We start from the raw sequence: 21,677 nt of genomic DNA on the forward strand, positions 1-21,677 counted from the left end.
TGAACATTTGAAGCAGCACAAACGGAAAATGTAAACCAAACCAAAATGAAATGAAACGAAATGAAATGAGGGAACAAAATGAAGACGAGTCGAGACGAAAAAGGCAGGAAACCGGGACAGGACAGGACAGGACAGGAGTGGAACTTTTTCAACAGAAATTTGCAATTAAATGTAACACACAAAACCTCAAAGGCAAATGGCAATATAAAACGTAATGGGCCACGTTTAAATACTCGAACGAACATCCCTCAGCCCAGCCAGAACAGTCCGAAAGGCGAAATTCAGACAAATTTCCAGCATAGTGTCACTTCAAATGAAATATTTGCATCGACCCCAAAAGTTTGACATCGGAAAAAAGGTTTTAAATTCCATGCTAATGACGATGGAAAAAAAAACGCAGAGAGCGGAAAACAAATTTCTTATCGAGCAGCTAATTGCAGGCTCAATTAACAGCGAATGAAGAAGACCTAAAATAAAGGGAGATTCTTTTTGAAATTCAATCCAAGCACTTGGAGCGGCAGTCGCAAGGTAACTGTCGGAACAAAATCGATTTTGGTGACATATATGTGCGTATAGTACATATGTACCATCCAAATATATCCGAAAATCGCGCTTCCACTTCCATTAGCATAAAAATAAAGCGTTTTGTCAATCGCAATATTATATACGAGATGGAGATGCCATATGTGTGATGTGTGTGTGCTGTACTCTACTGTGCCGAGGTGTATGGGTTGGGTGGGTTCTTGTCAGCATAATTCAAAAATAAATTGCAAAGCAAATCAAATCGACACGTATCGCAGGTATACGTAGGGGGATAAAGGATTATGGTTGCTCGGCTTCAACCCCCAGTCTGCATAATTGAGTGGCGCTTATTTATGCACCCCTTGGCAGCCATCCAGAGAGTGCAAACAACGAGAGCCCCCTAAACCAAAGCTCCATGTGCAGAACCCACCAACACTAGCCCCCCCAAACGCACGGAAGAAAAGAAGGAAAAATATAATCAGTGCTGAAATTCAATTTTTGAAATAAAACGCAAATCGAGAAGCTGAATTTCCAATGCCATTGAACATATGTTGGGGCAGGGATCCGATGGCTGGCTTGCCCTGGGCGGGGGGTCCTCGAGGGGGTCGTACTATATGCTGTGTTCTGTGTGGTGTAGTATGTGTACACTCAGTGAAGCGGAAACAAACAAGGTGGAACATCAGCACCCACATACCCGTGGCGTATGATTGACGTTTATGCAAATGACATTTTTTGGGTTTAGGGCAAGTCTTCTCTGATCATATTTATAGAGCAGTTATGGTATGAATAAAGCAGTTAACTTACTACCGAAGGTAAGGTGGCTAAGGTGTTTTTTACACATATTTTGTAGCGCCATTTGGATAATAATAATTGTTATTAGGATAGTATTTCATGAAGTCTAGTGTAAGTTAGGCTAGGGCAAAGCGGGAGCGCAATAAAAGCTCGCTCTCTCGCTCTTGGCGAATTCGCCCCGCTTTGCCACCGTAGGTAAGGTAGGCACAGAAGAAATTTTTTTAATATATTAAGAAAGTCGAGAAAAATCCATGAAATCGAACGCACGCACTCCTTTTTTTTCGTCGTATTAAAATACAAAACTGCAGTCACCCAAGTTGTTTCGGTATCGTTATTTAGAAAAACTATTCTAAAATTTCATATTTATAGAATTAATTTGGAAAATTTAAATACTTAAATATTTAGTAGGTATAGCTCGATTCCCTTAAACCATACTGAATTACACACCTAGCGTTTTTATTTTTTATTATGAAAATTATCGCGTAAAAGAATATTTTCATCATACAAAATTTTATGAAAATCCATCCAAACGTCTCAGATTGCAGTTTTCACTTCATTCTACTGGTATACATAGGTGGGAATACACTTTCTGGTGTATCAGGCCCAAAGCTATCCTTTTTTTTATAGAACATGTGTTTTTTATGAACTGATAGACAGTTTGGATAGACAATGATACTTGATACACAGACTAGCTCCACCTTTGTTTGCTGATGCACTAACATGCCTTTGTTTGAACGCCAATGGGTACGTTGTACAGAGCCGAAAATTAGTAACCCATCCCATGCCGGACTGTATGTAGTTGTAGCTCCTTCCAGTTGGGGTTCCTGTTCTTTGTTCGTTGATTTGACATTAACACTAATTGAAAACTGAAATGCGATATGCCAGCTCCTATGGGCACTCCATTCCAGCCATCCCTCCTGATTAGTGCACGTGCAATGCTCTCAACTGTCAGTCGAATGTACACATAGACTCCCTTGCCACCTTGTGCACCCTGGCAGAGGCGGTGCCGCCTTCCTGTTCAATTTCGTGCCATTTTCATGGTGAAAAGATAACAAAAGTTTTGCCACACTTTGCCGCGCGCTGGCAACATAGGAGTTTTCTCAGCGTTTTTCCGCCAACTTATTATTGTTTAAATATTTACATTGAAAATGGCGGCGGCAAGGGTGCGATTTTTGTTGTCGCTGGCTGGAGCCACCATATGCGCGACAAGTTTTCCACCGTGCTGCCGCTGCTGGCTTTTAGGGGGAGTTCGAGGAGGTTAAAAAAGTTTTCAGGCCACTCCTCGTGGGTCTGTCCCGAACGGAGGCATCCGACATTGTCACGCAGTTGTCTGGGCGCTCTTTCTTCAGATATATATGATATAGTACGAGAATATGTACATATGAATATGTATAAACCCCAATGGTGTTTCATATCCCTTCAGCATCTGGCAACGACAGGATGTTGTTTAAGAAGCCTCGCTTTAAGCGCGATGCCCCTAACTTAGGCTTCAGTTTTGCGATTAGTTAATTTCCTTTTTGCCAAAAGCAAGAGTTCTTGATGTGCAGACGAGTATATTCGTATATGTCAGATTCTAATGCTGCTCGCTTTCAGGGCAGGGAGGCGGGGAGACTCGTACTTATTTGGATGATGGGAAAATGTTTTCGCATAAACATCACGTCGGTCACGTTTCACGTTGGTCCGTTACAGCTCCATCTATGGCTACAGAGCTACAGTTAGTGCTACAGTTGGAGCCCCAGTGGCTGTTGGCTGCCGACTGTTGGCTGCTGCTCTTTTTTTATTGTTGAATTGCAAGCAAATGTTGGGCACCACCCAGCCAGACACGTATGACAGTTTTACTACGATGGCAAACAATGCTAATAATCATCATAATGCTTTTCAAGTGGCGCAAATATTTGCCAAGCCCATAAACATAAATCAACAGGAAGGATGTGAGGGGTTTGGCCTGATTATAGAAAGGAAAAAGGGTGAGGAGGAGTACTTTCTGGGTGGGTTTAAAAATGTCAAAAGCATGAAGCCATAATATACGATATGATACGTTTAGGCCCTGTCAGGAGAAGGAGCTACATGCTGGGGCATACAATTTGCAATCAGGCAAAACTAATTTGCCCAATAAGCCGCAGGCGAAGAGGTCAGAAAGGTAAACCGTACGGGGATCGTACGGAAACGACAGTTGCAGGATAATGGCACAAAATCAACTTGAGCTGATATTGACAATTCAGTGCCACAAACACAAAACTTTCAGTTGTCAGCCTCAACCAATTGAGAAATTTCCAAAATGACAATGAAATTGATTTTCATCGATATATCTACGTACAGCCAGCCACACGAGTGCTCCTGTATCTGTATCTATGTGTGTGTGTCTGTGTGTGTGTGTGTGTGTGAGCTTCATATTCATATGCGACCGTGTGCTCCTGGCATTCGAGTGTCCATGGCAATGACAGCCAACCGCAATGTAATTGATGTGGATGCCTTGCCTTTCTGCCTGCCCTGCGCTCGCCTTCTAAACTTGGCCAGAACCACACTTGTTCTTCCATGTTGTTATTCATTAAAATCAGAGCCAAGTGCTTTTGTCTCAGCCCTAGACTGCGTCCCGACAGTCCGCCCCAGAGGTCTCGAGTGGGTACCGCCCGGTGCCGGCTAATCTGCATTGTCTGCGTCTCGTAACAGGGAAGAAGATACACATGTCGCATTGTCCTGCTCCTTTCAGCCGCAGCGCTGTGTCTGAAGATGGTCGCGTGATATGGAAGCCCCTCACGAGCCCAGATTTCCATGGAGTTTTGGGAGGCCTCGTCGCCAGTGGCAGCAGCCAGATGGATGGACTCCTACACTGATAATATTCTTATCCCTCCCGGTATCTAAAGGCTTTGGTGGAATTTTCACTTTTATTGTTTAAGCTTTCAGCACAGATTGTGCGCGTATTATTGAAATCCCTTTTGTGCGCCTGGGGCATGCCGCACACGCCGCCACACCCACAGACACACTCAACTCCTGCACCTATCCTTACTCCACTCCACTCCACGTATCGCAGTATTGCATTGTTTCCCTTTGCTATCTGGCTTTGGCGATGCCATTACCCCCGCTTCGCACCCAACTCGCAGCTCCTTCCAAGCGCACTGCTTCGATGCTCCATCTCCTGATTTGTACAGAACAAAGCCTTGTTGCGAATGGCAAAGTTATTTGAAAGCATTGATTACATATTGATGGCGATGGCAGGCACTAAGACCTTCACCAGCGCCAAGTCAAACCAAGTAAAACCACCGACCGCAAGCCGAGATCCGAACTGAGAATCGAGAACAGACTAGTAGACAGCCAGACAACCAGACACCGCTACCATTCCGCCAGGCTGCTTATCCATGTCAATTGATATTTCCTGAAACTTCATCGAATTTGGGCCAAGTGTTTCCCCTACGGATAACAAAATGTTTATTGCTCTGGGGCAGCTTATCGCAGATGGTGGAGTCCTCTGCGGGAATTTAGTTAGCTATAGTTTTAGCTGGGTATTGGTATAGTAATTAGCAAGCCAGTACACCATTGAACCAAGTAGGCGAACAAAGAGGAAACTGCAGTTTCAAAACTCCCAGAAAACACTAAAGTTTTGAAATAAAAATTCATTAAATCATAGCTGCACTCGGGGCTCATTAACACAGTATCTGAATGGAGGAAGCCTTAAGGATGCTAGCTCGGAGAGAACGGAAAGCCTCAATCATGAAAGACACTTCACAAACGTTGCAGGTGTATAAATCTGTAATTTCTGGAAGCCGATACAAATAATAAAAATACTTTAAGTTTTAAAAAAAAAGTGCATTCAATGATTGTTCTCTTGTTTTCACGGCTTTAAGCTGCGGTGAATCCTTGCTGTTTCGGCCTGCACATGTGCATTACAGTGGTGGCCATGGCAACAGCCATGTGATCCGCTTTGTGGATGCCTGTAGAGACGACAATGAGTGCCTTGGCAGGGTGCCGCCTGGTCGAGTCGGGTCGGGTCCTCTGGACTGGTCTGAGAAGTGGGTGTGGTATGAGAGATGGATGGGTTTGCAGTGCAATTTAATGCGCAATGTGCTCCCGGATATCCGTTTAATGGCCATGAATACATAAATAATAAAATTGTATTTGTTTATTGCACGCAGACAACGCAGAAACATACACAGACAGACGCGGCCTTAAACACATTGCCTCTATATGAATTTATTTACCTTTGCGAATAAAATAAATCCATACTCGTATATATTGGTTTTTTTTATTTGACTTAATGCAATTTAAACAATATACAATATATTTATAGTAAGAATGATAAAAGCCAATGGAAAAAACTATATATTCAAAGGCACGGCACATACGAGTAGTCATACTCATACTCGTACTCATACTCATACTCGTATATGTATATATTTACATATTCACATACGAGTATTGACTACAATATTCGTATCTGTGTGCCACGAGCAGAGATTGCCTATTATGGTCGGGACTGTGTGTGTGTGTGTGTGGATGAGGACTTCCGTTTTCCTGTGGCTTGTTAAAAATTATTTAATTTTATTGTGTATTCAATTGTTTGTTGCGGCTGGGAGGAAACAATAATCCAAAGTCATTGTTACATCCCTGCAGTGCATAATAAATGAGAATCATGCACGTTGAAAGAGCGAGCACCGTGCTGTTGCCACGAGAGCTCTGTAGATGCTAATGCATAGCCATTTCCACTGTCCTTCAGCCAGAGAGAGTGCAAAATGGGACATGGGAGACGACCCACTCTCGAGCTGGATCAGAATATGTAGCTGTAGAAAATTAAAAATGCCATTGGCTCGGCGTCCTGGCCGTCCAGCATGCAAATGCATGTCCCTGTCATAGAGTTACACAAAGTGCTTAATCAAGCTTAAAAGAAAAGGACTCGAAGGGCCACATGCATGGCACAGCCAAAGTAAAATAAAAAACGAACCCAAGCCAAGCCCCCACCCAACCATAGATGGACGAAACGAATACGAGTACGGCTCTCATTCCCTGTGCAAAGTGAAGTGAAGTAGTTAAAAATTAAAAAGGATACTTAATCCAGTCAATGTATTGCCAAACCCGACGAGGGACTCAGCGAGCACTGGGATTAGCAGGCGGGTCCCCGGTCCCCAGTCCCTGGTCCCTGGTCCCTGCCACGGTGTCTGAGGGTGTTTTCATTTGATTTGCCTTCCATGAATGGGGGGCCATGTCTGGTGCATAGGTGGATGGGTATGATGGGAAAATGTTTGCACATTTTAGCTCACAAGAAGTGCAATTATGTGCACAAAATGGAAAATGAAGCAAGAAAGTGGAGCAATTGAAAGCGACAGATGGAGCTGAAGCTAGAGGTAGAGTTCGGGGCTGGGTAGTGGGGATTGAAATGCAGATGCAATTGCAATGCAAAGGATAGCAATAGAGGGGACCCACACACATACACACAGACACACTCGCAATGCTGATTGCCCAGCCAAGATAAAAACAATTTAACCCACATTTGCAGGGAAAGGAAAATTGAAATTACCAGCATTTTGATGTGGAAGTGGGACAGGCACTGGGATAAAGATCTTCAAAGGCCATAGAGCCACAAACCACCATCGATCATTGCGCCGCGTTATCCGACTAATTAAAGAAATGTACTGCACATTACTCGATTGGCCCACCTTGAAGCTTGTTTCAGTTCCTTGGGATTTGGTAGACATGAAGGGTCGTCGCCGTCTGCTGGCCGCAGCTCGTCCGTATCTGCAGATATTCTCCGTGTTCGCGCTGACGCCTCCGCCCAACTTCTTTGACAGGACCACAAATAGGCGTCTGAGGCGGTTCTTGATTGTGGGATATGGAGTTTATTCGCTGTTTTTCCTTGGGATTCTCATATGTATGTCGTATGTGAATGTGTTGGCCTTGAACGCGGAAATCGAACAGTTCAAGCTGGAAGATTTTACCAGAGCCATGGGCAGAGTGCAGAAGGTTGTGCTCGCCTCCATGGGCATTGTCATTCATCTGAACATGCTCCTGAACTACCGTCGACTGGGCCACATTTATGAGGATATTGCAGATCTGGAAATGGAGATTGATGATGCCTCCCAGTGCTTTGGCGGACAGCCGGGGCATAACAGTTTTCGCTACCGTTTGGCCACCAATTGTGGCCTGTGGCTCGTCGCGCTGGTCGGTTTGATGCCCCGATTCACTATTGAGGCCATGGGTCCGTTTGTGTCCTGGCCCAGCAAAATTCTCTCTGAGCTGGTACTAATAATGTTGCAGCTGAAGTGCCTGGAGTATTGCGTGTTCGTGGTGATGGTTTATGAGCTGGTGCTCCGCCTGCGTCACACTCTGAGGCAGCTGCAGGTGGAGCTGGCCGACTGCAATCAGCGCGACATGCTGCAGGCTCTGTGCGTGGCTTTGCGACGCAATCAGCAGCTACTCGGCCGTGTCTGGCGATTGGTGGGCGAACTGGAGAAGTACTTTACGCTGCCCATGATGTTTTTGTTCCTGTTCAACGGTCTTACCATTCTGCACGTAGTTAACTGGGCTTATATCAACCAATTCAATCCGGCTGATTGCTGTCGCTACGGTAAGTCTCTCTCTTAAGTATCTACTAAATTCCTTCAGCTGAAAATCTGTCGTTTCTATAGTGAGACTCGGCAACTGTGTTCTGCTGCTGATCAATCCTCTAGTGGCCTGCTATCTCAGCCAGCGTTGCGTCAATGCCGTGAGTATTTATAATTAAATTTCCACCTGAACCGAACCTCATCTCTCAATCCCTTTCAGTACAATAGTTTTCCACGCATTCTCCATCAGATTCGTTGCCTGTCTGTGGCAAACAATTTTCCCGTACTATCCATGGGCCTGCGGGAATACTGCCTGCAGCTGCAACACCTCCGACTGCTCTTTACCTGCGGAGGTTTCTTCGATATCAATCTGAAGAACTTTGGCGGGGTACTACATTGGATATATAACGTTGTTTAGAGCTTCCTTCTTAACAATTATTTTTCAGCTGATTGTCACCATTCTGGGTTATACAATAATTCTTGTGCAATTCAAATTTCAGGCCGTGGCGGAGGAAAAAGGTCGCTTCGATCTCAATAATAGCAAAAGCTTTTAAGCTTCAAATACTATGTAGATTACATGTCATGTACGTGTGCATGTACTTTACATTGCATCTACATGTGTATGTAAAATGAACAAAAAAATACGCGTATTATTAATTAAAACAATATTTAAACACTTTTTGTTGTGTATAATTACGTATATTGTGTATATTTTTGGGCCAGCACACCCGCACACCTACTGTCATCGGTAAATCGGGATTGGCCTGCCCGAGAGAGGGGATTTACGCTATTATTGTTTCACTTATTGCAATCATCATAATATCATAAATCGTGTGTATATAAAGTATTGTATCTAAACGCGTTTCCTTACATTGAACATTTCATGTTTGTTTCATCATTTTCCAGAAGTTGTACTCATAATTAATTTACTAAATAATTGCGACAATCATCAACTTAAGTGTAAATGCTCTTACATGCTAAATCGTATAACCTACTGCCAAATATCTGCCCACCTAGACCCGTCTACAGTGCTCCTGTTTATACATTTATCTTAAGCCTAAGTAGATTGTAGAGTTTGTCAGTTGTTGGATTTGTGTTCGCTTGGATACACGATACAGATTCAGTTACAGATTCAGTGTTGATAACTTTCAATTGATATAATCACAGACTTAATAACTGGAATAACTTTCGGAAGTATTTGTATATTTAACTATCGTTTGAGGAATAATTAACTAATTAAAATGCGCCAGCAAAACAGTGCTTGGGCCAAAATCGAAATACATACCAACCTGCCATACCATACCATTCCAAACCAATCTAAACAATTCTCAACGTGACATTTTAACAGACATATTTTTGCACTTAGTTCTAGTAATTATCTCAGTGATTGCAACACATTGCCACTGGCAGTTACAGTTTTAGAGTTTTAGAGTTTCAAGTGTGTGTGTGTGTGTTTAATATAAAGCTCCATTACAGTTACAGTTCATAATAATAACGATTGGTATATATGTATAAAAAAAAGTGGTTGAAAGGACACTGGTGGTCTTACAATTCTAAGGACTTACACATTTATTTCGCTCTTTTCTATAATTACTCTATTTAGTACATACTTGGGAGATAGCTACTCAAAACAGGTCCATGTTGTCGTTCATATAGCTTAACAGGTAGAACAAATAAATAAAAACACACACTGTAGGCAGGAGATAATTCAGCAGTAGGTTAACTATTATCCCGTCCCATGCTTCCCGTTCTCGAACAGGCCCTTCTTGAAAAAAGACGACAGCTGGACGAGAGAGGCCCGCGTGAGGCCCGGTCCCCCAGGTCCCTCATATATCGGGCATTGTGGTATCTTCGAGCAGACCACAAAAAGCCGACGTAAGTAGAGCTCCAAAAGGCGTCGACGATGCTTGGCTACTGGCTCGCTGTTCGACGCAAAGAGCTCACGGCGTGGAAATGGTAATGCAGAGATCTACAGTGGACACAACGAATAATATAAGTAAATTGTATGCCTGTTCCCGTTGTGATACGCTACCTTGGCTCCATAGCAGTGCTTCATGCATAAATGCAGCTCCCGGAAGCGACTGTAGCGTCGAAGAATGTTCAGTTTTCCATCGGGCAGGGCGATACGCACCTCGTACTCGTAGTGCGTCTGCTTGCCAGCTCCACGCATCACAAAGGAGGGTATCGTTATGAAGTGATCGCCGTCAGCCGCTGAATGGGAGAGACAGAAGAGCACATTGAAGTCCAAAGTCCATGGAAGAGACAGACTTTGCTACTTACGAAACTCCCGCATAGATGGGCAGGATCTTGTCATGCTGGGTGGATAGATTTGCGATGTGGACTCCTCCATGCTGGTGGGACTCATCACACTCGATCGCATAATGGAGCTCGCCAGCTCGTACTGTCGCTCCATTCCGGCCCGCTCGTCGGCACAGCACTGGGCGTGCGCCTCCAAGTCCTGCACGCTCTGGAGCATTTCCTGCTCCATTTGAATGTAGCGTCTCTGCAGATCCTGCAGATTTGCAATTTGCTCATCCAACTGGGTCTTGTTCAGGTCCGTTTCGAGGTTCTTCATGATCAATGCCTTCTGGGCGGCAATCTTGCGGCGCAGCGAGTGTAGCGGACAATAGGGACGCGAGATATCCGAGTGCCGGCCTAGTTCACAGGAGGAGCAGGAGCCCGTATCCTCGTCACTGGTGCGCACGCTCTGCTTATAATTGTTGAAGTGTCCATTCTGGAGCAGCGCCTGTGTTCGGCTGTCCAGGCACACGCCACTGTCGCTCATAATAGCCTGCGAGCTGGGCGTTCCACTGGGTGCACCACCTCCAGTGCTGACACTGCCACTGCCACTACCGCTGCTTGGGCCGGCAGTGCAGGTGCGTGAGGCATCTTCGCTGCTGCCTGAAATGTCGTCATCCTTGCGCGTGTCTTCCGCCTCATCCTCTGCCTCGCAGGAGCAGTTGCTGAGCGGCGTCTGTTGGCCCTCCGTGATGGTGGGCGATGAGACAAGCGAGAAATTGGATTGGGCGGTATGGAAGGTATCACAGGTCTCATAAGTGTCCGATTTGGACACATCGTCTGCTTCGTTTGTGCTGGTCGAGGTGGACATGGACAAGGACTTGTTGCTGAGCTGCAGTTTCATTGTCTGCTTCCTGGCACGCATCGCCTGCGCCTCGGCCTCGCTCTCGGCGCGTTCCAGACGCAGTCGTTCCAATTGAGCTTGGATCTCCAGCATGGTCTCATCCACTTTGGCTATCTTGCTGGTGCTGGCATTGAGAATGCGCTCCTTTTCGGCTATCTCCTCATCCAGTTTACGAATTTCCTCATTCTGTAAAGGGGTTCAATGATTCATATACATTTAGGGGGGTTTTTCAAAGTGGGCCTTACATTTCTGCGAACAGTGTCCTTAATAAATTGAGCGGCAAACAGATCCAACGAATCAGAGACCTGCAACAGCAGCTCGTCATTCAGAGGAGTGCCTTCCTCGATCTTCATGCCCATCTATAAAACATTTATATTAATATTTTTGGTTGGACACTTAAGGTGTTTCTTTTTCTACGACTAACTACTGTAGGTCAAGGCAAACGAGTTCTAAAACAAAAACAAAGAACAAACCTCATCCAGTTTGCCACAATCTTGCAGTTCCTGCAATTCTTTCGCTACATACTCGGAGAAATCGCGTTTCTTAGAGTCGAGCTGCGTCTGAAACGCTGAAATTTGTCTACACACAATGTCGATCTAAAACGAAAATGGAACGAACGGAAAAATCATAAGGAACAAAAGCCAGAACATAGGAAATGATAAGTACAGAAAGAGAGAGAGAGAAAAGAGACGGCAGCCAGAGATAGACAGGCACATAACAAGCACGCAAAAGATCAATCCATTCAGATTGCATGCAACAGTAAGGATCCGGGAGACGCACCTGAACCTTCTCGTTGGTCTTCTCCCACAGCAGCATATCCTTGCGGGCAACCAGCTCCTGTTCGCGACAATTCAGTAGCTGCAAGCCATCCATCTCCTCCTGCTCCAGGCGTATCAGTTCCTCTGTCAGCTTCCTCACCTTCGTCTTGTATTGGTCGTGCATCTGAACGCGTTCCTATGAGAACAGAATGGGTTATCACCTTCTCTTGGCTTCACTGCATTCGCCCCATCCACCTACCACATTCAGCTGCTTCAAGGCATTCTCGATGGTGTCGAGAATCTTACGATTCTCATCCTGCAACTCTGGATCGTCCCGCGACATGGGACGCTGAGGATAATACTGCCGTTCGGGGCGCTTATAGGGCGATGCCCCATCCTCGTCCGAATAAATGCTGCACGTGAGCAGGTTCTCCTTCGACGACGTGATCAGCGACAGTCGCGACATGTCCAGCTGCGAACGACTTAAGTCCTTGCGCAGCTTGGCCGCCTCCGCGGGATTGTTGAAGCGAAAGATGTTCGTGCGTCCCAGCAGTATGATGTCGCCCTGCGAGATCTGCTTGGGTTCGTCAATCAAATGGGCGTTCACCCAGCACTGGGCCAGGGGCCAGGGATGCAGCGTAACCACGCCGCCCTTCAGCACGATACTGCAATGCTGGGCCCGGATTCCATCGCCCGCCAGCTCGATATCCTGCGACAGCTCCGCCTCCTCGGTGCCAATGCGCGTCTCTCCCTCTTTGAGGCTGTACAGGGTCACGCCGGTGGTCACATCGTTGTGGATGCCAATCAGATGCGGCATCTCTGAGTCGAGGACCACGCCCACACCGGACTTACGCAGACCCAGGCTCTTTTGCTCCTGCAGAATCGACTGGGCCACCTTCCATTTCTCCGTCCACTCTTCGGTGAGCACTTTCTCCTGTGCCTCCTTCTTCTGGAGATCGGCCAATACTTTGAGAGACGGCTGCAATGATTGCTAGAACAAAAGAGTAATCAGAACCAATCGGAAACATCCTGCCGTCCTCTGACTTCTGACTTACTGTGTCACCCGTTAGCATGGACTTGAGCTTGTTGATCTCCTCCCTGAGCTCTCGAATCAGCTTCACATTGGAATCCTCATTGACTGTGGGCTTGTTGATGATGTTCTTCGCTCGATTGGCGTACCGCAGTGTGCTCAGGGTCTCGCTGTAGTTGCAGTCCGCTGGGGACAGGGCTGCAATCATGATTGTCTTGCTGTTGCCACCCAAACTGTCCTTCAGGAGCCACGTGAGAATGGAGTCGCGATAGGGTATGTACAGCACCCGCTTGCTGGCACTGTTCGGGGTTGTGGCCAACGTCGAGTTGTTGTGTGCGGCGCTCGTCTGCTCCGCCAACGCGGATATGACGCTGCCCAGCGTCACCAGGGACTTGTTGATGTGCGCCCCCTCCTTCAGGCGCTGACCCGTCGCACCCGTTGCATTGGCACGCTCACTAAATACCAAATAAAGAAGGGGGAGAGGAGAGTCATTGCGCTTTCTAGAGCTTCATGCTCCGCTTACGCACCTGCCCGCCAGATCGACCAAATGGATCTTCGAGACTGTCTCGCTTGGCATGTCATTCATGAAGACCGCCTGCACAAATGTGATCGTGAAGATGGCGTGACTGCGACTGCTCGTGTCGTTCATGTTTGTGCTGGCCGTGGTGCGTTGCGCATTCCCTCGAGCAATGCATTCCTGCAAGGGACGTACATAATGAGTATAATTAAAAGATCCACTCAAGATTCACTCACCTGAATCTCATCGAAATCGGACACCGCATGCTGCGACAGATTCTCCACGTAGGGGCCCAGACTCCGATGCTCGCGCACTCTCAGCCCATGCCCGGTGCTCTGTGCCGCCAGCAGATCCTTCACCCGCTCGTTGTAGATCTCCAGGTAGCTGGCATGCGTGCGATAGCCCGTGCCCGATTCCTGGCCCACGCGCATGCGATTGAACAGCTCCTCGCAGATGCGCGGTATCAGTCCCGGGTTGTTCGGCGTGCCCATCATCGTGAAGGTTTTGCCCGAGCCCGTCTGTCCGTAGGCGAACACACATGCATTGTAGCCTGCAAGAAGCAAATGTTAAAAGGTTACCACCCATTCATTCGAGCGTGTCCATGGGAATGGCACATTCCCACTCTGTCAGCGCATGTCAGTGGAGAAGCTCTGTTGCAAGCGGAGGGATCATTCACACGCAATGTCTGCTCTTTTGCTCAATGGCAGCAAAGACCTCAGCTCTAGAGAGTATTGATCTTCCAGACAGATCGATTATGGGGTCTCTGCTGCAACTGGAAATTGCTGGAATGAACTTGAACAAGGTGGAAATGGCAGATAAGCTGATTTTCCACTTTTTGTGACTGTGAGATTTGAATTATCTGCACTGACACTGATCCCATTAAAGTTTAGGGTCAACCCCCAAGCATTCTTCTATCTATAGCAGACGCTGCTAGTCTCAAGGATAATTATCCACTTAATAGTGTTTTTTGTGAGTTCGCGGCACCATAAATGGCATTGTTGATGTCATAATACTGATGATTCACCGTCAAAGATGTTGCATTCAAAAAGTCGTGACGAAATCTCTGGCGCCTAGGCGCCCCCCCGCTTGCGGCATCAAGTGTCCGTCAACAGGGAGTCGAGAAAAACAGAAAGTGGAATGGCGTGGCGTGGCGCCCCGTGGAGTGGGGGATAGACAGACATATCACGCCCACTGGGCGGTTAACAGAAGTGCGCTCAGGCAGGTGTGTAAGATTAGCTTTTCCATCGTGTCATCTGAGACCGCACAAGTGGCGCAACAACAACTGGCCATCTGTCCAGCGTTTAGGCAGGCAGTCCCCTCGTTCCACATGGCGGAGACTTCGAGACGAGTCATCGGAGGCAGTGGGACGCCACTTGCAGTTTATGCAGTTTGTTTATGGCTTGTTTTCCTAACTGCATAATTCATTCAAATGTTTGTCATTCCCATGCCCCATTCCCCAGTCCCCATGCCCCATCCACTTCCCTGTTGGCCAATCTTCGGCCTCTGCTTGTAATTCAATATTGAAAGCGTGCCAAACAGCAGACGCCAGGCAGCCGACATTCAAGCAGCCGACAGCTGTTCCATTTCGCTTGCCATTTTCCGTTTCTGTTGTGGGCGAAAGTTTTTGTTTTTTGTTTCTGTTTTTGTTTTAGTTTTAGTTTTATTTGTTGCTTAGTTTCGTTACCCTTGAAGCCATTTCCTGCTGAATAAAACGTGCCTTTTCTTCTGAATTTCTTTTGATTTTCTTTGGCTTAAACCATAACAAAGGAGTTGCTCATAGTCTTTGGAAGGGTATCCAAAGAGTCTGCCTTCCTTTGCAGGTTTGCAATGAAATAATAAATTAGTTTTTGCTCAAGTGAAAGCGCGTTAAAAAAAGCTACGCATTAATTGCAGGGAAAATCTTTGCCAGGCACGTGACACCCAGGCACCGAATCCCACCTCCGGCGGTGGCCATCAATCGATCAAATCTAGCCCCCAAGGCCGCCAGAGGGGCGCCCAGCCTGATGACTCCTCCTCCACCACTCGAGTGGCATCCAGCCGGCAGCCGGAAATTTGCATGATTATTCAAAGCGGCGCATACAGATTCATTCGAGTCGAAGTTTGGTCTTGGGTTGTGTGTACAGTGGAGCTCCTATTTTTAGACCCAAATGTTGTTTACAATAAGGAACATTTTGGGGGAAACCATCCCCCTCCCCCTCCCCCTCCCCACCTTCAGCCATGGCAAAGCCAATAAGCAGACGCACAAAGAAAATGTAAACAAAACCGTAAGTGCAGGCAAACAGAAAAGCGAAAAAAGAGAAAACTCTCGGCTGTTGTGGGTGTCTCTGTGTGTGGCTAATGGGAAAAATCTAGCTGTCATGTGGCACAGACCCCGTGAAAACGGGGGGCAATTAGTTGGGCGGAGGTTAATGCGTCACGGGACAGACAACCATCCAAATGGGGTGCGGGGTGCCATCGCGGGGTGGAGCGTCTCTCACCTTCGTAGGCACAATCGACCACATCGTTGCCGAGATCGCTGTACACCTGCTCCTGGGTGGCAAAGTGCGGATCCTCTGCATCGAACGACCAATACGAGTAGTCGAAGGTGAAGTCATGATGATTGTCCCGTCCGGCATCGCGGATCGACTGCAGCCGGGGCTTCATCAGGCGCGTCTTCTTGCCCTCCATCTCCATGATGAGCTGTGCGTCCATGTCATTCTCGCTGCAACAAAGAAAGAGAGATGAGCGGATGACATTTTCATTTATTATCTGTTTGAAATAATTGGCGGCCTTGGTTGTTGCGATTTTATATAACTTTCCGACCGGCTCCCTGCCTTCACTTCCATCTCCCCATTTTAACGACTTTCCGTGTCGGAATAAAGCTATTTTTACTTCAACAAAAAACAACAGCAGCTCATAAATATTCCTATTAACGATTTTTGCATGCCCTAAACAAATTCCCACCCCTTTCTGCCACCCGTTGGAGGTGCCCTGCCCTGCCCTGCCCTGCCCTGCCCTGCCATGCAAACCAATTGACATATTCCACTGGCAGTGGCACAAGCAGCTCCAAATACAGTCTAGAGCGCTGGAGCTCTGGAGCTCTGTGATCGGGCGACAGCTACAAATTATAAATGAAAATCCGGTTTGCAGGGCATAATAAAATGCTGGAAAACTTGATTGCAACATCAAAAGGAAAAGCGACGCAAATGAAAGAGACGGAAAAACAAGGCATAGAACATTTCGTTCGTTCCAAGATGGAGGGGAAACGGGCAAAGCGGAGAAACGGGGAAACGGGGAACCGGTTGACTTGAGTTCATAGGGGCACCCCCACACACACAGATGCATGGTATATACTCGAGTATTCAAGAAAATAAACAGAAGAGCCATCATCCGCGATGCCACACAAACAATTCAATGGAATGATAGCCAGAGAGCATTCTGCTGCCTCTTCAGAACTCTATTCTATCATAGGGGTCATATCTATCAGAAATAAGAGAGGAAACCCTATTGGAAAAGAGAGACTCGAAAAAAGTATACGATTTCTAGTATATATGTAGATCCAATTGTCCCAAGCCCTTTTTCTATGGCATCTCGACTAGAATTTGTTAGAGTATGATCCCAGAAGTTTTCTACAATTATTCTAGTATTATTTTAGTATTATTCTTGTATTATTGCAGTATTATTCTATTATTATTTTAGTATTCCTTTTGGTACCACTTGAATGTCCTCTAGGAGCTTTCTGGTATCAATATCCCAGTAGTTTTCTACAATTATTCTAGTATTATTGTAGTATTATTCTTGTATTATTGCAGTATTATTCCAATATAATTTCCTCTAGGAGTTTTCTGGTATCAATATCCCAGTAGTTTTCTACGTTTATTTCGGTTTTTATTACCCAGAATTTATTAGAATTTTTTTAAGATTTCCTTAGTAAGATTATAGTAGTTTTTCTAGTAATTTTTTCTAGTATTTTTCTAGGATTATTTGAGTAGTGATCAAGTACGATTCTAGAATGCTTTTTAGTCCTTTGCTAGTATTTTTAGAATTATTTATTATTTACAAAATGAATTAAATCATTTAATTCTAAAATTAATAGGCTTTCTAACAAATAGATCTCGTCTCGGCTTTAGAGCTATTTTTGTATCATTCTAGTATTTTTTTTTTTTATCAATTTTTTTTGTATCATACTTTTCTGAACATTTGAAGGATGAATTAATTGCTGATAAGCTTACCCAGAAATGGGAATTACACAAGTACGTAAAGTAAACAAATACATATTTATATTGGGGACTAGAAAAAGGCATTACTTTATTGTTTGAAAGAAATAATCTCTTTTTCCCCATTTATATTTTTTACTCTCAAGATCATTTATCTTAAGCGGACATCTCTCCAGAGACGTGAGAGTTTTTGCTAGACTTTTTCGTTGTTAATTGCAGAGAAAACCAAAATAGCTAGCAGTTGAAAGAAACCCAGGCTGCCAGTCACTTCCGCCTCGAAACGATCCATTTTCCAAAGCAAACATTCCTTCCATTCTCGACCATTACAAGGGTATTTACGAATCGGTGTAACATTCACTCTCATTCTCTGCAGTCACTGCAATGTCTTGTCCCATTTCAAGCGGCAGTTTTAGGTCATTCCTCTCTTTGCCCCATAGCGTGGCATGATTGCGCTGCTCCACTTGGCCGTTCTCTGCTCTGCTGTGCTGTGACTATGGCACTTTTCGGTTCTCAGTGCGTTTGAGTGGTTTTAATTCGTTAATCTTTGGCCTGTTGTTGAGAGCAGACATCCCATCCACAGAGCCAGAGCCAGAGCCAGAGATTACAGGAATGAGAGCTGCTTGAGCGGGATTTTGGGTTGTGCATTCGTTCGTACTGACAATTCCGAGAGACGACAGCGTTGATTCATGTCTCAAATTAAACATTCATGCAGCCACTAAAAACGAACAAAAATTGTTTGTCTGAGCCGTGAGTCATGAGGCATATACAATCCATTATGAGAGAAATATGGGAACTTGTTTTGGTTTCGGATTCGTGCTAAAAATTCGCTCAAAACTCGTAGATGTGTGTGCGAGTGTTTTTACGAATCAAATTTGGGTGCAATAAACATACTCGTACTTGTAGATAATTATTGTAGGTTTTTCCTTTTTTTGTTTTTTTTGTTTTGCGAACACTCGGTCGATTCAGTCGGCACTCTTGCATGACTGCGATGGAGGAGAGCCGTGGAAATGTGCCCGTTTGGAGGCTAACCAAACACAGATGAACCAATGGAATCCAATGGATGGATCTGGGCAACAGTGGAGTGCTTTGCATAAGTCCACTACTACGATAACGATGATGTCACAACTTCAAAGCGGAGCCCCCGGCGGGAGTTGCTATTATAATTACAGTTTTTTGTTTGTTTGGTCGGTTTCAGGCACAATTAACACACGAGAGAAAACCTATAAAAAAATAGCTTATATTTTGCTTATGTATGTGATGTTTTTGGCGAGTTTTATATCGAATGTGCGAGGAGATGAATGACATCATTACACGGGTTCCTTCCATCTTTCTTTGTTTGGCAGCAGTTCTCTTTTGTCCTCTCTTTCTGTCTGTCTTTCGCTTTGTACGCAAGTAACTGTGCCAAAAGCAATGACCGCTGCGCCACAGATAGACAAGATAAAGACACAACAGCAATAACAGAAAGAGTAAAAAAAGGTAAATGTTCGCTGGCGGTTCGAAGAATTAAAACAACAACAAAAGAGCGGTACTAGAATGGGGCTTCAGGCAGACAGACAGACACATTGGGCAAGCCCACTTCAGACACGCCATTACAGGCCATTACACGCCATTCTCCCAAGTAATAGTTGGCTAACCAATAATAAATTCTATGGCAATCCCGTGGCAGTCGACGGCCTTGCAAATCGAAAAGCTGCTCCTATTGAGGGAACTCTAGCCATATGTAAATCTCAATTTAATCAGAGGAAATGCAACAGTTCGCCCACGCATTAGGGGGCGTTCTATAAACATCCACTTTATCGCTGGTCTGGACAAACACTCTCTAACACTCTACTCTAATCCCGCCGCTTACCGAGTGTTAAAGGGGCGAACCCTCACGGCAACCTTGAGCGATGACATTTCGGTGGTGGTTGTTCCTCGGATTCTTGTACTCCTTTTTTTCCTATTGGATCTGAAGCTATGTGCCGTTCACGGGGGTGGGTGCGCGGTACAGTATATCCAGATTCAGATTTTTGCAGCAGCAGGTTTGTCCACTGCCACGAGCCACGTAATTTGAATCGAGTGGGGAGGAGTGTAGCGTTCTTAGGGGGGACTATGCGAAGCACTTCGATAATGATGAACACTTTGTGTATTTTGTTTCCTTTTCTGTTTTCTCTGGCCTTCTTGGCCTTGTTTTAGTTTGTTTTTCTTTTGCCTTTCTTGTGCACCGACGCACCACCGTTGTGCCTTATGTCGAGCAGCAGCAGCAGCGCTCCGCTGTCCACGACTTCTTGGCCGTACTTTGCGCGCCTCCGCAGACAACTGCACATAATACTCGTACTAATAATGATGATTGTGCGCAATATAATTTCGATTCACTTCCACTGGCACCTTGGGCAGTCATCATTATTTTTTGATTAATTGTTTAGCAGCAGCAGGGAGCAGGCATAAGTATCTGCTTGCTGCCTCTGCATTAGATTTCTGTTAAGTTTTGGAGGGGCACGAGCACCACCGCATGAAAATTGCGCTGTAAATGCCTTAACACACATCATTAAAGGCACACGCGTTAATCGCAGCGCAAAAAACAACGAACCGTGCACTATTTACTTTCTTCACAATCTTTTATCTTCAATCTTCAAATATGCGTTCGCGATGTTTTCGTCTTGAAAAATTTTTTTGTACAAATTGTTTTTGTTGGCTACAGTGTGACCGCAGAATTTTTGACAAAATATGCCGTCCGACCCTCAGAAATATACCATTGAATTCAAAAAAATATACCGTAAATATACTGATGAACTCCGAATTCTATTATACATATTCCCCGTTTTTGATATTCCGTCAAATACTACAAGCTAGATAGGAAATTTAGCCATGCCCACATAGTTTTATACGATTAGAATGGGACTTATATTGCCTACCGGTTATAACCGATTCAAATAAATACTGAAATATACGGTCTCATTTTCAAAATATACTGATGAATTCTTCATATTCCTCGTTTTTGAAATTCCGTCGAATATTACTAGCTATCTAGATCTCTCAGCCCTGCCCACATAATTTTATCCGATTAATGAATCAATTTTCTACTTGACTAGCTAGTTTTAAACACTTGACTTGTTTTCGTACTACGGCGATTGCTTTGATTGGTTTTGCCCCGATTTTGGTGCACAACAATGAACCACTCAACTAATGAACCAATGACCAATCAATCAATGAACCAATGAAAAAAAGAACCAATAAACCAATCAATCCATCAATCTTTCAATCCATCCATTGATTTTATCAATCCATCAATCCATCTATCAATCTGTCAGTCTATCATTCCATCAATCTGTCAATATTTCAATATATCAATCTATCAATCTGTCAATCTAACAATCTGTCAATCTTACAATCGATCAATCTATCAATCTATCAATCTATCAATATATCAATCTATCAATCTGTCAATCTATCAGTCCATCAATCTGTCAATCTATCAATCTTTCAATCTATCATATGTCAACATATCACTATATCAATATGCCAATATATCAATATGTCAATATATCAATCCATCAATCTATCAATATTTCAATATATCAATCTGTCAATACATCAATCTATCAATATGTAAATATATTAATCTGTCAATCTATCAATCTAGGTTCATTGGTTGATTGATTGATAGCTTACTGGATTGATATATTAATGGATTGAAAGATTTATATCCATATACAATATTATATTATATACAGATTGATGGAATGATAGATTGACAGATTGATAGATTAGTGGATTGATGGATTGGTAGATTGATGGATTGATAGATTGATTGATTAATAGCTTGATGGATTGACAGATTGATAGATTAATGGATTCGTAAATTGACAGATTGATAGACTGATAGATTGATGTATTGAGAGATTGAAAGATTGAGAGAATGACAGATTGATAGATGGATAAATTGACAGATTGATAGATTCATATATTAATAGATTAACAGATTGATAGATTGATGGAATGGATTAGATTAATAGATTAATTGGTGGATAGATTGATGGATTGATGGACTGATATATTAATTGATTGATTGATTGATAGATTGATTGATTGATAAATTGATATATTGATGGATTGATAGATATTGGTTCATTGCTTAATTGGTTGATAATCGATAAACAGCCATTAACAGGCACTTTGCAGCACTGCTACTGTCTTTTGAATTCAAA

General features: G+C 44.4%; 2 protein-coding genes across 3 annotated transcripts; one reads left to right on the forward strand and one right to left on the reverse strand.

Annotated features, from left to right (window-relative positions):
• Positions 1 to 6,999: 6,999 nt before the first annotated feature.
• LOC108153972 (putative gustatory receptor 98b) lies at positions 7,000 to 8,401 on the forward strand. The gene is made up of 4 exons (XM_017284068.1): positions 7,000 to 7,870; positions 7,932 to 8,008; positions 8,068 to 8,235; positions 8,294 to 8,401. The coding sequence occupies exons 1-4, from the start codon at positions 7,000 to 7,002 to the stop codon at positions 8,399 to 8,401; spliced, it is 1,224 nt and encodes a 407-aa protein (XP_017139557.1).
• A 1,072-nt stretch (positions 8,402 to 9,473) lies between these two features.
• On the reverse strand, positions 9,474 to 19,386 carry LOC108156287 (kinesin-like protein Klp98A). Of its 2 annotated transcripts, XM_017287664.2 has the most exons (12): positions 19,340 to 19,386; positions 15,772 to 15,995; positions 13,531 to 13,844; positions 13,305 to 13,474; positions 12,803 to 13,232; positions 12,007 to 12,738; positions 11,770 to 11,943; positions 11,463 to 11,585; positions 11,235 to 11,348; positions 10,128 to 11,175; positions 9,880 to 10,058; positions 9,474 to 9,816 (listed from the first exon to the last, which is right to left on the reverse strand). In XM_017287664.2, exons 1-12 carry the CDS (start codon positions 19,384 to 19,386, stop codon positions 9,574 to 9,576), a joined length of 3,798 nt encoding a protein of 1,265 aa, XP_017143153.1. In that variant the 3' UTR covers positions 9,474 to 9,573. The 2 variants fall into 2 exon arrangements, with proteins under 2 accessions (XP_017143153.1, XP_017143154.1); XM_017287665.1 differs by lacking the exon at positions 11,463 to 11,585 and having other exon boundaries at positions 9,574 to 9,816.
• Positions 19,387 to 21,677: the final 2,291 nt, after the last annotated feature.

This window comes from Drosophila miranda, chromosome 2 (assembly GCF_003369915.1).
Source record: "Drosophila miranda strain MSH22 chromosome 2, D.miranda_PacBio2.1, whole genome shotgun sequence".
Lineage (NCBI taxonomy): Eukaryota > Metazoa > Arthropoda > Insecta > Diptera > Drosophilidae > Drosophila > Drosophila miranda.